Below are 14,766 nucleotides of genomic sequence, written 5' to 3'. Positions count from 1 at the left end.
GTTAGTTTTGTGTATAACACTATTTTGATCTTAAATGGAAGAAATAAATCACTAAACAATTGTTCATGTTCAAGATTCTTGAAGACAAATCACATTTATATCTCTTAAACTAATTAAATTCCCAATAGTTTTTCTTTTTATAAGATAGTTATAACTAATAAATCTTTATTTTTTTCATTAATGTGACCAGCAAATGAATACATGATAGATGAGTTTTGAAATTATGCTCGAGACATGGTCAGAGCACGATACTCACCCCTAATTTTATTTTATTTTTGTGGTTGTTGGTTAATTACTATGATTGTTACATGGAGCATCCTCTAGCCCAATCTACTCTTATAAAGTAAAATGACAATAATAGAACATAGGATTGATAGCAGTGCAAAGAAATATAATAGTAGCTTGGGGGTGTTTGAGAGTGTGGTTGTTGTTGTTTTTTAAAGAATTTTTTACTCGAAAATGCATCAAAAAAATATTTTTTTATTTTTAAAAAATTATTTTTGACACCAGCACATCAAAATGATTAAAAAAGTATTAATTTGAAGCAAAAAAATAAATAAAATTTAAATTTTTTCAAAAATATTTTTAAAACGTAAAAATAAATAGAGGTTAGAATTTGAGCATGTAGTAAATACAAAGATAAACATCACTCCCTTTTTAACTTTTGTTGTTTATTTGGCCAGTTGGAATTACATTGTCGGGGGCTCTTGAGTTTTGATTATGGTAATGGTGATTTATTAACTCACTATGTTGGGTGGTCTTAAATTGAAAAAAGTAAAAATAACGCGTATAAAATTTAAATAACACAATCATGACTCAGTTAAAATTCAATTTAAAAAATAAATCTTAAATATTTTTTTAAAAAAATGAATCTTTCATTTTAAATTTATCTAATCAACTCATATGAAACCATCAACAAGTAATCTAAGCCCTGTACAAATTAATGAACAGTTCAGATTTAATAACTTTGGATTGTGCCGGTGAGAAGTCCCCGGTGGTATGGGGAAGCATAAAGCAATAACCGCAATACGGTGGAATACAGTGGAAGGAGTGCTTTTACTCATAGCACGATACCAAAAGTATATTGATACAATTTCAAGATTGTCCTTGAAACAATTACTTAAATAAATAAATAAAACATTTCAAATTGTTTATTCATCTATTATTTTCATTTGTGGCGTGATGTGCCTTCTTTTAAGAGAATGGAAGTACAAATATTATTTCTTCGTGGATTATCTTTTTTTTTTTTAATTTTATCCTATTAAATCTTAATACACATTCCAAGACTAAATAGATAAAATTTTAGGGTAGAAAAAATAATGCACGTACCTTTTTTCGTAAACTTAATAAAAAAACATGCTTGAAAATAACAAAAACATGTTAATTTCTGTTCTATAACATTTCATTAATTTTGATTAAAATCTAATTTCATCATTTTAGTTTTACAACACTTGTAACATTAATTTTTTACCAAACACGTATCAAAATCACCATCACTACAACCACAACAACAATAAAAATAATAACTACCGTCGCAACAAAACCAACAAAACCAGCACCATTAAAAAACTAAGCCTAAAGAGATGATAGTAGCAGTTCCGTGCATTGAGCTCATAGTGCACAAAGAATCACTGAGTTTTGAGGCACTGAATTCGATTTCTGTTTGGAAATCTAGGGAGTTTAATTTCTGGCTATCCCATTCAGGCACAGATTTTACACAGATATATTGTACATTCTACAAGTAAAAAAGAAGATTATTTTGAGCTACGTAGGTATCAGTGCTAATATCTGATTCTTAATTATCCCCATGAATTTCTGTATCTCTGCATAAATGGGAAGGTTAACTGAACAACACGGCTTCAAACTTATAACGGCAGAATCCAGTACCTGGGCAACATGACTCGGTGGAAATTGTCGTTCTGTACATTTCTGCAATTTGTTTGCTCAAGACAATTAGGGATTGTTCTCAACAATCAATGGAAAAGACTAAATATTTTGAACGGAAAAAGCAAAGTATGTTGCATGTCTTAATGCTTACCTGAATCATTAGTAAAGTAGCTACACAGTGTGAAATAAGTTCTGAAGGGATTTGTACTTCATTTTCGTTGGACAAATTGTTCCACTTTGCATCAGGTGCATGGTTGATTGCCCCTGGATTTGCTACACAGGAACTTAATTGATCCTGAGAAGCCGGACTGTCCTGAACTGAACTTGCAGGGACAGGAGATCTGATGGCTGGCACACTTGAATCATCTGCTAAAAGTTTATTATTTACAAAATCTATAGCATCCTCAATACTCTCAATGCTGCTTCCTTCCTTCTTTAAGGATGACATTGCCTGAAATAGTTACGGTCAGAAAAAGGCAGTATAAACATTTTACCACAATGCGCTCACCATCAAAGGTTGTGCTAATAGCCCTATTTTTTCTTCCAAGACAACGGAGAGGATAGAGTTCTGACAATATGGTCCACTTACACAGAGAAGTTCAAATGGTAGAAGATTAATATTGGTCTATAAAATAGCAAAATTTGCTGACAGTTGCAGAAGAATTGTTTCTTATACCTGCATAGCTGCATCAACCATTGTCTGGGCTTTTGTTCTTGAACTTTCGACAATTTCCACCACATGAGATCCAGATTCCTGAGTATCATCTGCAGAAGAATCAAAGGAGCTGCCATGGCAAGCTGGGTCGTCTATATTGGGTATGGACTTTGACAGCACATGTGGGATGTTCCCTTGATATGTGTTACGTTGCCTCAAGAAAAAGAGAGCAGAAGAAACCTTCATGAAGAAGTAATCAAATCAGAAATTGGTGCGGGTGCATGATAAAGGGAAGTAATTGAATCTGAAAATTGTCCATGGATTGCTCATACCTGCTCATTGACTTCATTTAACTGTAGAAGTACTGCAGCATAGTGCTTCTTAAAAGCTTCTGAATCCTTGAGAGAGTTTTCTCCACGTTTTTGACTTTCCAACACCTCATCATTCATGTGCTTCAACTCAGACACCACAGCCTCCTGCACATTTAAATATCCATCAGCTTCTTTTTCAAACACCAGTGTCACCAGAATCATCCAAAAGGTTTCCAGTTAATTAACAAAAGCAAATACCATGTGAAACATAATTAATAAAATTTCTACATTAAGCATCAAGTGATGCAAAGCTAATTTAAATAGTACTCAAAGTAAATAAACAATGAAGTTATTATACAAATAATGGTACATAACACTAAATATGAAGCTGAGAGCACATAAATATAAGAGATCATCACAGGTGACGCCTCCTTGCTTGAGAAAACCTGTGAAACATATCAAAGCGGAAACATCCAAAGTTTAAGCATAATTAGCCATAACAAATATAACCTTTTTGTCAAGAGCTCGAGTTAATTCAGAAAGAGCATGGATATCGGCTTCCTTAGCTTGGATCTGTGCATAAAACGAAGGCTGGGCATTTGTTGCTTGCTGGGTATTAATAGTTTCACCTCCATTGTTGACTTGTGAATTAGAACCTCCCAAACCTCCCTGGTAAAGGCAATTTCTTCTTAGATCAATGAATAATGATAGAACACTTACATGAAATGCTTGGCAACATGAATGCAACTGTAACGCTGTGGAGTTGTTCACAAGTTGATATAGCAAAACTTCAATAAAGTCCGGTCCAATTAAAAATTAAATGGTGACTATTTAGTTCATCCATTACCAAAAGAAGACTGAGTAAGATGGTAAAAATTTGTACTTTGAGAACTAGGGTCATTAATATACTTGAAACATAAAATCTCCCTACAAAGTGCTATTAGATTGTAAATGTGTTTTGGCATCTGACACAAATACCGTTAGAGCATCCATCTGAGAGGCTTAGTTAAACATTTAAACCCCAAAGCATAAGTTAATGAATGAATAGAATTATCAACATAACCCCACACCAATTACTCTTAGGCAAGTACTCAGGAATTTGACAGAGAAAAGCAAGTGGTGGCTAGTCTCAATAAAGAATTGCACCCTTCATGAATTATAGAAACAATGAAAAGCCACACTGCAGTTTAAATGCAAAAAGATCCTCTCCATTTTTCAGCAGGAAAAAAAAAATTAATTGCTTCGCACATTTAACATTTCAGAAGACTTCAAAATTGACAAAATGTGATAAGCACATGGTTGAACTTAAAGTCCAAGGACTTCTCACCATTGGCTGCTGTAATAAAACACTACAGTGATAAGTCGACAGGGAAGTATGTGGAGGAGCACTGTTATCCTCCAGGTTCTCACATGGAGAAAATTTGAATCCTTCCATCTTCTTCTCTGCTGGTTGCCCACTGATTTTGAGCTCATTTAAGTTCTTCATGTATCTATTCAATGCAATATTGTGCCCTATCATAGATGCAGGCATATTTTCCAATGGATTCAAAGGCATGCAATCAACATCCTGCAGTAAAAAAGGCATCACATCAAGGTACTTGAAACGAAGAGCAATATACCATCATGAAAGAAAAACAGGATAAATATGCTGATTGAAGAGCTTAAATAAGATAAACTGGACTATTAACTCTAAGAAAAAAGTGAAGATAAGGGATACAAGATACTTGCAGCATGTTCTAAAGTCAAATATTTTTTGTTTGAGACAGAAGCAGAAAGGAAAGTTGCTACATTTGTTGGTCTAACATTCTCTAGGAGAAACACCTACTTACTGGAACAATTTTATGCATCCAGAATACACATAACCACCTTCATATTCAGGTATCTAGTCACTGTCATGTGAAGGTGATGTTTCAAGTATAATAGGCTGTCGGGTAGAAGTGTTTAAAACTTATATGCAGTCTGTGCTGTTCACTGGTGATGGTGAGTTCACTCCTTGCAAACTAAGATACAGTGGAAGAAAACAGTTTTTAGTGTTCGTTTGGCTTGCCTAATTTTTATGTATTTTTCAATTAGTTTCTTTAGTTTATGAATTGTGAGAAAGAAAGAAGAGCTTTTAACTTTGGTAAAATAGATTCAACATCCTTAGTTTGCAACTTTGCATACTATCACGGTTAGTTATTTATATTTAGATCATATTCACCATAACTGCATACTATCACGGTTAGTTATTTATATTTAAATCATATTCACCATAACTGCAAGACAAACTCAACCATAATTTAGATCACCAGGTGTAAATTCAACAAACTATAAAGTCGAAGCACGTAGAAAGTCAATCACCAAATGAAAATGTCTTAATTTCATAAAACAATTCAATAAAGACAAATGACTTACCATGACAAATTCAACCCCTAGTTCAGGTCGGTCAAACTGAACATGACACCGACTATGATCAACAGTTAATATACTTCCATCATGAATCTCACTTGTCCTTGGATGAAGCGCGATAATGCGTTGACCGACTGATAGAGGTCGAGCTAAATCAGTTGGCAGTCCTTCCCTGGTACCAGTACGAAGTTCAGCATAGTGTTCTCTAACAGATTCCCGATAATGGTTAAGCTTCTCTTTCTCTTCCTTCAAAAATTGCTCTGAAAATCTTCGTGGTTTACCAAGGGAACTGCATTGATGAGATGGTGCAAATCAAATTCTCTAGCTAAGACTTCAAGGATATGTCAAAGAAAAGTATCGAATGCGCAGAGATAAAATTGGAAGCCACAGACCTCCGAATGACACCCCATTCAACACGAGTTAGTCTTGGGATATGACCCAATCGAACATGCTCCAGGTATTCAACAAACTCCCTTTTAGAAAACCATGGATAATCTATTGCACTATAGAACCACTCAAAAACACACCATCTCCGCACTAGATACCGGGAAAGGCAATTAGAAAGCTTTCCCTGCAATTATTGAATATACTTATGACAAAGATAACCAGAGGTTCAGGAAAATTTCGTGGAAATGTAAGAAATTGGCACATATCTAACCTTGAGACCAAGTACTCTATCCTGGAATGAAGGAATGAGAGTATTAGATTGGCTATTTACAATATTCTCTGAAGACTTGGAATCTCTCTCAACCAACATCTTTGGAGTGTTTAGTTTACGGCTACTCCTCACTTTAGTAGGCAAGTTGAATTGGCTGGCAGATAAAACCTGTATGGTAGTTGGAGCAGAATTATTCAATTCTCTTCCATGATTATTACTTGAAGAAGTACGTTCTGCAGATTTCATCAATTTCCCTTGTTTTGAGTGTGCAGCATACTGAGAGCGTTTTCCCTTACTCATAAAGTTATTATCATCTGTTGTAACCTATAATCAAGCACAGAGATATAAGAGTAACACCACCAAATTCTAGAAATGAAAGTTCACATCGAGAGTGAGCTTTCATAAGGAACTTAGGCAGATAAAAGATAAAAAATGCAACTAATATAAAAGTGGATGACACAACTAGAGATGAATGATATTTGTAATCCAAATACATGAAAAAGAAAGAAAAAGAAAAGTGCTGCCCTTACAACTTAAAAGTTTCCAAAAAGATACTACAAGATGCATTATAAACATATGATTGCTTTGAGATACAGCATGAATATAACAATAACTATAGGGAGCTTATAAACAACCAAGAACCAGTATCCACTTTTCCAACTACCCATTGCAAAAAATTAGAGCCCAGGTAAAGAGCAGAAAATTAATCATCAACAACCACTATCAGAAGATTTTCGAAAAGCCGATGATTATCTAATCCAATGGATTTCTTACTCCACATAAAGGTAGGTTAGCAAGTAAGAAGATAAGTGCGTAAAATGCAATTCTCAGTCCTCTCCTTGTTCCACAAATAGTTTCAGTAGGACCTAACAGAGTAAAGGTCCCTAAGTTGAGACACACATGCTGTGCCTCCACTTACTGAAACAATAGGACTATAAATAACAATGTGGCAGCAGTAACAGTTATAACAATATTGTCAATGAGAATAATCCAAATAATTATATTACAATTGTAATAATATATGTCATGATAGAAGTTCAGAACTGAGTGCAGGTTACAGATTCATAAATTGCAAAATACACATCCTCTACATATAGGCTGAATTTTGTGGCAAGAACAATATGTTAGACACTAAACCAGGTGCCAAATGCATAATGTTATTTCCAAAAGATTGTAATCTGTAGAATGAAGCTTTGAAATAACTGAAAGATTTGCTGATTAAGATGGAAAAGAACTTCACACCTCAACCTTTTGAGATTCACCGAGATAAGAATCAGCATGCTCTTCATTTTCTGAAATCTGCAATAAGAAGCTTGCAGACTGGTCAGAATAAACTCATAAAGTATGAGAATCTAGCAAGGAAAGAAAAACAAGAAAAATGGCATCAGCTATGGTTACATAAATCCTTACTTTAGATGGCATGTGTTTTTGTCTCCTTTTCCGCATCACAGGACCAAACTGATGGGCTACATCTTTTTCTTCTGGAATAGAAGAAGCATTATGAGTGAAAACCTTTCCCTGTTTGGTTGTCTTGAAGGAGATAGGTTTTACACCAGGAGAAGAAGGATTCCCTTTCAGTTTAGACTTGGCAACAATTCCAGTCTTTTCTTCCTCAACATACACAGAAGATCCTGAAGGACACAAAAAAAATAGATTAAGAATTCCACAACAGAAATACAACATAGAATGTAATCCTGTACACTCAACAAGGAAAATAAAGAAAGATTTCAAAGAGCTTAAGAATTGTAAGAATATTTGTTTTTGTTAATACTGTCAAGGAGATTTTCATTACATGTGGTATAACACTCCCCCTCTCACATTCATGAGGAGCCAAATGAGTTACTACAAGAGGATCCCACATGAATGCGAGAGAAGAAAGTGGCAAGTTTGAATGGTTGACTTCTGATGAGTAAAAGATTTAATCCATGATCATGAAAACCATGTTCATATGGTTGCCAGCCTTGCATTTACTAATTCCAGCAAGGAAGAAAGGAAAAAGGAAATCTATAGAAAATTAAATATCTAAGCGAAATAGCATTGTTAAAATCACCAAAAAGTTGTCTGAAGATTGTTCATTTGTTTCTGATGAATAAAACCTCATAAATCATAAAAAAAAGTACCCCTAAAAGACATTTGTACATTTGAATAAAAACGTAGAAATCAATGGCAAACATGTTTAGTTTCTGGTTGTGCCATTAGCTGCTGTGTCAGCATACAAGCTTATATATCAGTGGAAATACTGGCTTTATTATAGGTCCACATTGGGTATCTAATGCAGGAGTAAGCCAGTAATTTATCCCGACATTAGATGATAAATCAATGGTGTTTGTGAAAGTGTTGTGACTATTGTTTTGAGATTATACGAAAACATCATCCATAAATTTTCACAGCAATCTGAAAACTAATATCATTCTGGGCTATTAAAGTTGTAACTCAACAATAGGGATAAGATCATCCAATTAAATTCCTTGTCCTTGTCCATAATAACTTCAACAAAATAGCATTAGCTATCCTTCAATACATCAGTATGTAATAATTTCACGTCTCAACATCAAACTAACTTCAAAATGCATCCAAGTTTAATGTGTAATGAAGAATATGCACCTAAAAAAAAATTAGAAAATAAAAGGAGCAGCCCAAGAAGAAGAGGGGGCAACTGTTTCACAGTCAGGCTCACTAAAATAGTTTATGCAAAACATAATTGTATCCTACCAGTGTCAACAGGTGTTTCTGGCAACCTCAAGGACAAATCAGCCAGTGCTTCTAAGGCATCGAAGTCAGCATCTTCAACTACACAGAAAAAACAAGAAAAATTATGTCAGATATAACAAGATTCAACAGAGAGAGTGGTAATTCAACATTGAAGCTCAATCAAAGTAGAAAAAGAAAAACAAATCATCACAAATTTAAGCAATGGCCTAGAATAGAGACAGGGTGACCAGCCCCCCCCCCCCCCCCCCCCCCCTAAATTTCTTTCATATAACTCTTTTCAAGGATTTCCACTGTTTAATATTTATATTTCCTTCAGGGTTTCCTATTATTCTGAACATATGATACCACTCAGAATTTTAGGTGTTCCAATCCTCATTAAGAAGTCATTTATTATATGCAAAAGACTGAAATGACAAGTTTTATACGAATTCAATTTAATGGCCATTTTCAGTTTTGCATTCCCAGTTAAACATTAAGTCTGCCCCAGTACAGGATGAAAATCACATACCAAGCATAACAACTCAGCTTAAAAAATTGATGAAACTTTTGCTATAATCCGCAGAAAAATAGTAATGGCCCCATTAAGTCAGTATCATATCCAATTAGAGTGGGGTATTATACAAGTAACAAGGAAAAATGAAATGGAACTGCAGAACATCTCATTGACTTCTATAGAAAAGCAATTAAAGCCTGAGATTTTTTCTTTCCCCTATTTTTCTGCAGTGGATGGATGCAACAATCACTTTTTTTTTCCAGTAGCAATGGATGCAAAACTTGGTTGGCCAAAGACAGTTATAGTTAGAAGCAATCACAATCTTCTACAGATATCTGCTAAAGTAAACCAGAAAATTCCATGATTGAAATAGAATTATACTTAAGCAGATGGTCAAAAGTTTCTTAAAGCATGCAAGATTTGAGACTGGATGCCTTGAGATTCATTATCAGCTTAAGACACGATATTGCTTTCAATAAGAGAGAACACAAAATGATAAATTTAGCAAGTTCCATCTTTCTTTGGTACCATCTCTGGCTTGAATCCATATCATATTACAGCCGAAAGGAGTGCTTAGATACATTTCCAATAGCTTCCACAATATTAAAACTATACTTCAGAAAAAATGTGATTACAAACAATGACGAGAATATGTTATTGCAGATTAAAATCTTCCAAATAATAATAGCAAAAGACTACAAAAAGTCATGCAACTGATGTTAATGGAAACTAATGAATAAACAGCTAATTTGCACAACCATGAGATATTCCAAAGAAAGGAAAGACTGAAAACTGCCAGAAAGGCCACTTTCAAGCAAATTAAAGGATTCCTAGACATGAAAGAGTGAAAGAAGAACAGATAGAGGACAGGGGAACTTGGTTTAGATGAAATCACTGCCATACCTTCTCCAAACAGAACCTTCTTACTTCTTTTTCTTGAACCCTTGGAGGACCTCACAAGTTTGGTATCTGCAACCTCCATTTCAAATAATTCTTCGACAGCATCCAGTTTCTGCCCTTCCTCTGTCCCACTGCAAGCTTCTCTCACATCATCCAAATTATCGTCTAAATCTTCTGCTGGTGGCCTCCTTCCATAATATCTCTTCCCCTTCCAAAAGCTTTCATCTTTTACATAATCTACAACATCAGCTTCTGTGCTGCCTAAACTTAATTCACAACCCACCTCTTCCATTTCACTACCACGAAGCTTGGCACTCATAATCTCTGATTCAGCATGCTGAACCACAACTGATTAATAAACAAATTTTATAACAATCAGAAGAAATAATAGAGGCCACCAAATAAATGAAATACCATTTGTTCATCATGCTGAGCATGTGAGGGCATCTTTGTTTTTCTTTTTGGAGTTTGAGACACTTGGGGAGAACCGCCTCTTTGTGAAGCCTCAGTCAAGGCCAATGCTATCTCATGAGCAACATCATCATCAACAGCATCAGCCTTTACTTTCAAACCTTGCCGAATTGGGGAAACATACTTCTCCTCACTGTATTTATCAAAGGAATATGTAACAGGGACACGAGGAGTCCTCTTCCCAACAGCCCAAGGCTTGCTTCCTAAAAGAAATCCAAAGAAATGGACAAAAAGAATCCTAAATAACACTTTCATAATGGAAGGTTTTTCTCCTTGCATGTGTGTGTCTCGGGAAGAAGCAGTGCATGAGCAAGCACACAAGAGAATAAACCAAAATGCATAGAAAAGAAACACGTAAAATATCCACCAATTTCAAGCATGAAAAAATAAAAATACAATTTCATAAGCATCACCCCAGAAAAAGAAAAGAAAGAGCAGTGTATACATATATGGTAATCTACTACTATATGCATGCATGCATGCAATGACATGAGGCCTGCAGGGAGGATTTTTTTGTACCAGTCCGTCTCTTCTTTAACAATGACAAGCAGCCATAATTTGATGCAGCTGGCTGGGATTGTAGAAGATCTGGAACTGGTGGTGCATCAGATCCTTTGGTTACCCGAGCACGCTTCTGAGATTTTCGAGAGGTTCCTGTGCCCCCATTGCTTTCTATCTCACTGTCACTCTCTCCCTGTCCATGAGCATCAGAGTTCAAATCATGATAGATAAAAATAGCACATGTAGAAAAAACATTTACCTCATTGAACAGTCACCAATACCCAAAGGAAAAAATTAAAAGCATCCTTAGTATGAATCAGCTAAATTATATGGTTGAATCTAAATAAATCCTCCCTTACTACCTTGACCTCTATTAAACTCATTATTTTACATTTATTGTCTAACCATCAAAATTTGCCTCACTTAACTAGTGGTACTAGCTTATTTTGGCCAAGCAATGGACCAGTGAGAAGAATCAGAACATTTAAAGAAACAGATAGAGGAGGAGCAGAATCACTGTCGTGTTACAATGCTCATGAATTGCAACAAGCTAGATAGAGGAGCAGAATCACTGTCGTGTTATAAAGCTCGTGAATTGCAACAACCTAGACAGGCTTCCAATCACCAGTTTAGCTCTCCCAGAACTTAGGGTAGAATCAGCAACCAATTTTGAGTAATACTAAAAAACACTCTAGAATTAATATCCATGGGGAGTTCTACAAAAACTTTCCCAATCTTACCAGATTAGAGTAGTGATCAGTCATCATTGCAATTAGCCCAGCAGCAGAAGCAAAGCCCTTTGGAAGAGATAAGTAAGCCTGAAAAAACAGAACATATATATGACCATCTTCGACAAACAAAAGTCATGCATAATAACTACCTCTCCATTCAGTCACATAATATGCAGAAAATTATTTTATAAAAAGGTTAAAAAATTATCACATCAATGTAACAAGATGAAATTCAACAGACAAATCTCCTACTGTAAAAAGGTAGAAGGTTTTCAAATCAAGATCAAATAATTGACCGGTATTTAATTCAACACTTACCTTATTCATAGTATAAAGGGCTTCTACCATTTCCACAGATCGGTTCCGCACCGCAGCTGCTACCTATAACCCCGTGAAAAAGAGAAAAAAGAAAAAAAGAACATGGTAAGGTGATAATGCAATGATCAATATCAACAAAGGTCGCCTTGTTCCCAAATACAATACATCAAATCACCTGTTCCCATAAAACTTACTTAAAACCTCGAGTAAATTTCTTTCCATATCATACAAACCAAACAAAGAAAAAATCTTAATTAACACCACCATATTTAACTCTTGCAACCTAAATCTAGTAAAAAGAACAAAAAGCAAAACAAAGTTGAGGAACAGTTGACAGGAGGTACTGCTATGTACTAACTAACCTTCTCCCAATCCTTTCCATGTTTCCGATACGCCTTATAGAACCTTTCTAGCTCTTCCTTACCCCATTGTGGCCCTAACATTTCAGATAACTTCCTCTTCTGCACGTAAATTAAATTAAATTAATTAATAAATAACTCTATGCTCAGTAATCCAAATCAAGCACGTTAATTTATAACATCACTTAATTAACTAATCTATTAACAAGATAATCCATTAACAAAAACACCATAATAACAGCAATAATTCAAATCCTCTAAAAATTAAACAAAAAGAAAATGAAAATTCGAGAAACTGACCCGCGGCTTGCTTTTGTTAGTAATAACTGCTGCATTTTTGGTAGGTGTGACTTCATTAACGTTTGAATACCGCTTATTTACACTTCTCTTTCTGGACGGGGCCATCAGTGACTCCTACAGTTCCTTCAATTACCTAAAAACAGAGAGTCCGACTCGCGATTCTCAATTTCGCTTCCGATTTTAGAGAAATTGCGGAGGAGAATTTAGAGAGCGAGGTTGAAATTTGGCGAAATTAAGTGAAGGAGAGACTGAAATTTGATGAACTGACAGATTCGATGGTGAGTTCATCGTAATGTGATTGTTCACTCAGTGAAGAGAGAGAATGAGGAGCGGAAATCGATCGATCAAGCGGCAGCCAAGAAGCGATTTGGAGACGACGGAGATTTTTCAATGGTATTGTGGTGGTGGAGGTGATAATTGGGAGATGGAGAACTCGGGGGTTATAACCGCGAAACTTTAAAAAATAAACATACTCTTTTTAGTTTTTACTAATAATTTTTTTAGATTTTTGCTTTGTGTTATTTTTTTTTATTTTTCACTTTTAATAATTGGTAATAAAAACTATATATTATATGTATACGATGTTATTTAAAACGACAATAGAAAATGTTAAGTATGTTATTGTTTTGGATCAACAACAGTTTAATTTATTTGGGGCATATAATAAAATAGTAAGTTTAAAATAATAATCCTACTACAGGGTAGTTCGTAGTTTGTTAAAATAGTAAGTTTAATATATATATATATATATATATATATATATATAATGTTATTTTTTTGTTTTTATAGTTGTGGTTTGACAAAATATATTTTAAAAAAACTATAAATTATAACTTTATCAAAAGAAAGTTTATAATATGGTTGCTATAAATTTATGTGTATTGTTTAACTAAATATTTTTAAATCTATAATTAGAGCAAAATGTAATTCATATTATATCGCACTATAAAAACAAAATATAAAAAATCTTGAGAAGTATAGTTTAACTGGTCAGATTCTAAATTTACTCTTTAGAGGTTACCAGTTCGAGTCTCACAAATCTCAGGGTCATTGGAGGCTTACATGGTTGTTAACTTCAGGACCCGTGAGATTAGTCAAGGTGCACGCAAGCTGACCCGGACACCCACGTTAATCAAAGAAAAAAGTATAACAAAAATAAAGACAAATAAAAATACAAAAATACATGATATATTTGAATACAAGAATGAAGATAATATCATGTGATCCAATTAAACATTATATATAAATTGTTTTTCTTATATTTATTATTATTATTATTAATATATATATATATATATATATTAAATAATCTTTTGATTATTTTTCTAAGCTTATTTTGATTGATTTTGTTTAATAAATGTGAAATATTTTGTTTTTCATGATTAATATACTAGAATTAATAAAAAGTGATCATAAAACATATCATTTATATTTTCAATTAAGGTATGCCTTTGATGAAAACGAATATAAAAGATTGAAAAAAACTGAATTTGAAATAAATATAGGTGGATATAAAAGTTAGGAAAACTTTATAAAATGAATCTACCTTTTGATCCCTACTCAACTATGTGTAAATTTTCAATTAATTGTTTCTAAAGATTTAAAAGCTCAATTGTAAGATTCCATTTAAAATTTTCATATATTTATTGATACCAACATTTCTTCAAAATAATGTTGTTTGTAACTTTGTATTGCTCTTTAGAATAATAATTAAAAAAAAAACTAATTTGTATAGTCACATTATGCTACGGGAGGATTTGATTTTTTTAAAACTTAGACAAATATACATCTGAATAATTTTTTTAGCATTATCATTAAATCTAAAAATACAGTTGTTTTATTTGTTTATTAAGATAAATTTTTTTATAAATATATCTCTTATTTTATCTTAGTCACCATAATATTTTTAATTGGAATTATTATTTCTCCTATACTAGAAAATCTCAAGTTATCGATAAATCATCTTGTACTCATCTTATACTCCTTTCTTAAATGCATCACAATCGCATTGATGTTCAATTCAACGATTCATTCATGAATATATATATATATATTATCTCATCTACTCATTTTCTTTCACAT

The 14,766-nt window shown here is 33.7% G+C and overlaps 1 protein-coding gene across 2 annotated transcripts; it reads right to left on the bottom strand.

Annotated features, from left to right (window-relative positions):
- Window positions 1-1,540: 1,540 nt before the first annotated feature.
- Window positions 1,541-13,122, bottom strand: LOC18101840 (protein ALWAYS EARLY 3). Of its 2 annotated transcripts, none has more exons than XM_024607609.2 (19): window positions 12,685-13,122; window positions 12,388-12,486; window positions 12,026-12,088; window positions 11,717-11,794; window positions 10,995-11,169; window positions 10,419-10,678; window positions 10,008-10,341; window positions 8,612-8,689; window positions 7,310-7,530; window positions 7,142-7,198; window positions 5,900-6,223; window positions 5,634-5,812; window positions 5,248-5,530; window positions 4,181-4,420; window positions 3,364-3,522; window positions 2,875-3,018; window positions 2,564-2,782; window positions 2,039-2,338; window positions 1,541-1,929 (listed from the first exon to the last, which is right to left on the bottom strand). In XM_024607609.2, exons 1-19 carry the CDS (start codon window positions 12,787-12,789, stop codon window positions 1,765-1,767), a joined length of 3,483 nt encoding a protein of 1,160 aa, XP_024463377.2. In that variant the 5' UTR covers window positions 12,790-13,122; the 3' UTR covers window positions 1,541-1,764. The 2 variants fall into 2 exon arrangements, with proteins under 2 accessions (XP_024463377.2, XP_052311339.1); XM_052455379.1 differs by having other exon boundaries at window positions 3,364-3,515; window positions 4,183-4,420.
- Between the last annotated feature and the right edge of the window lie 1,644 nt (window positions 13,123-14,766).

Source organism: Populus trichocarpa, chromosome 8 (assembly GCF_000002775.5).
Source record: "Populus trichocarpa isolate Nisqually-1 chromosome 8, P.trichocarpa_v4.1, whole genome shotgun sequence".
Lineage (NCBI taxonomy): Eukaryota > Viridiplantae > Streptophyta > Magnoliopsida > Malpighiales > Salicaceae > Populus > Populus trichocarpa.
This window is presented reverse-complemented; position numbering and strand designations above follow the sequence as displayed.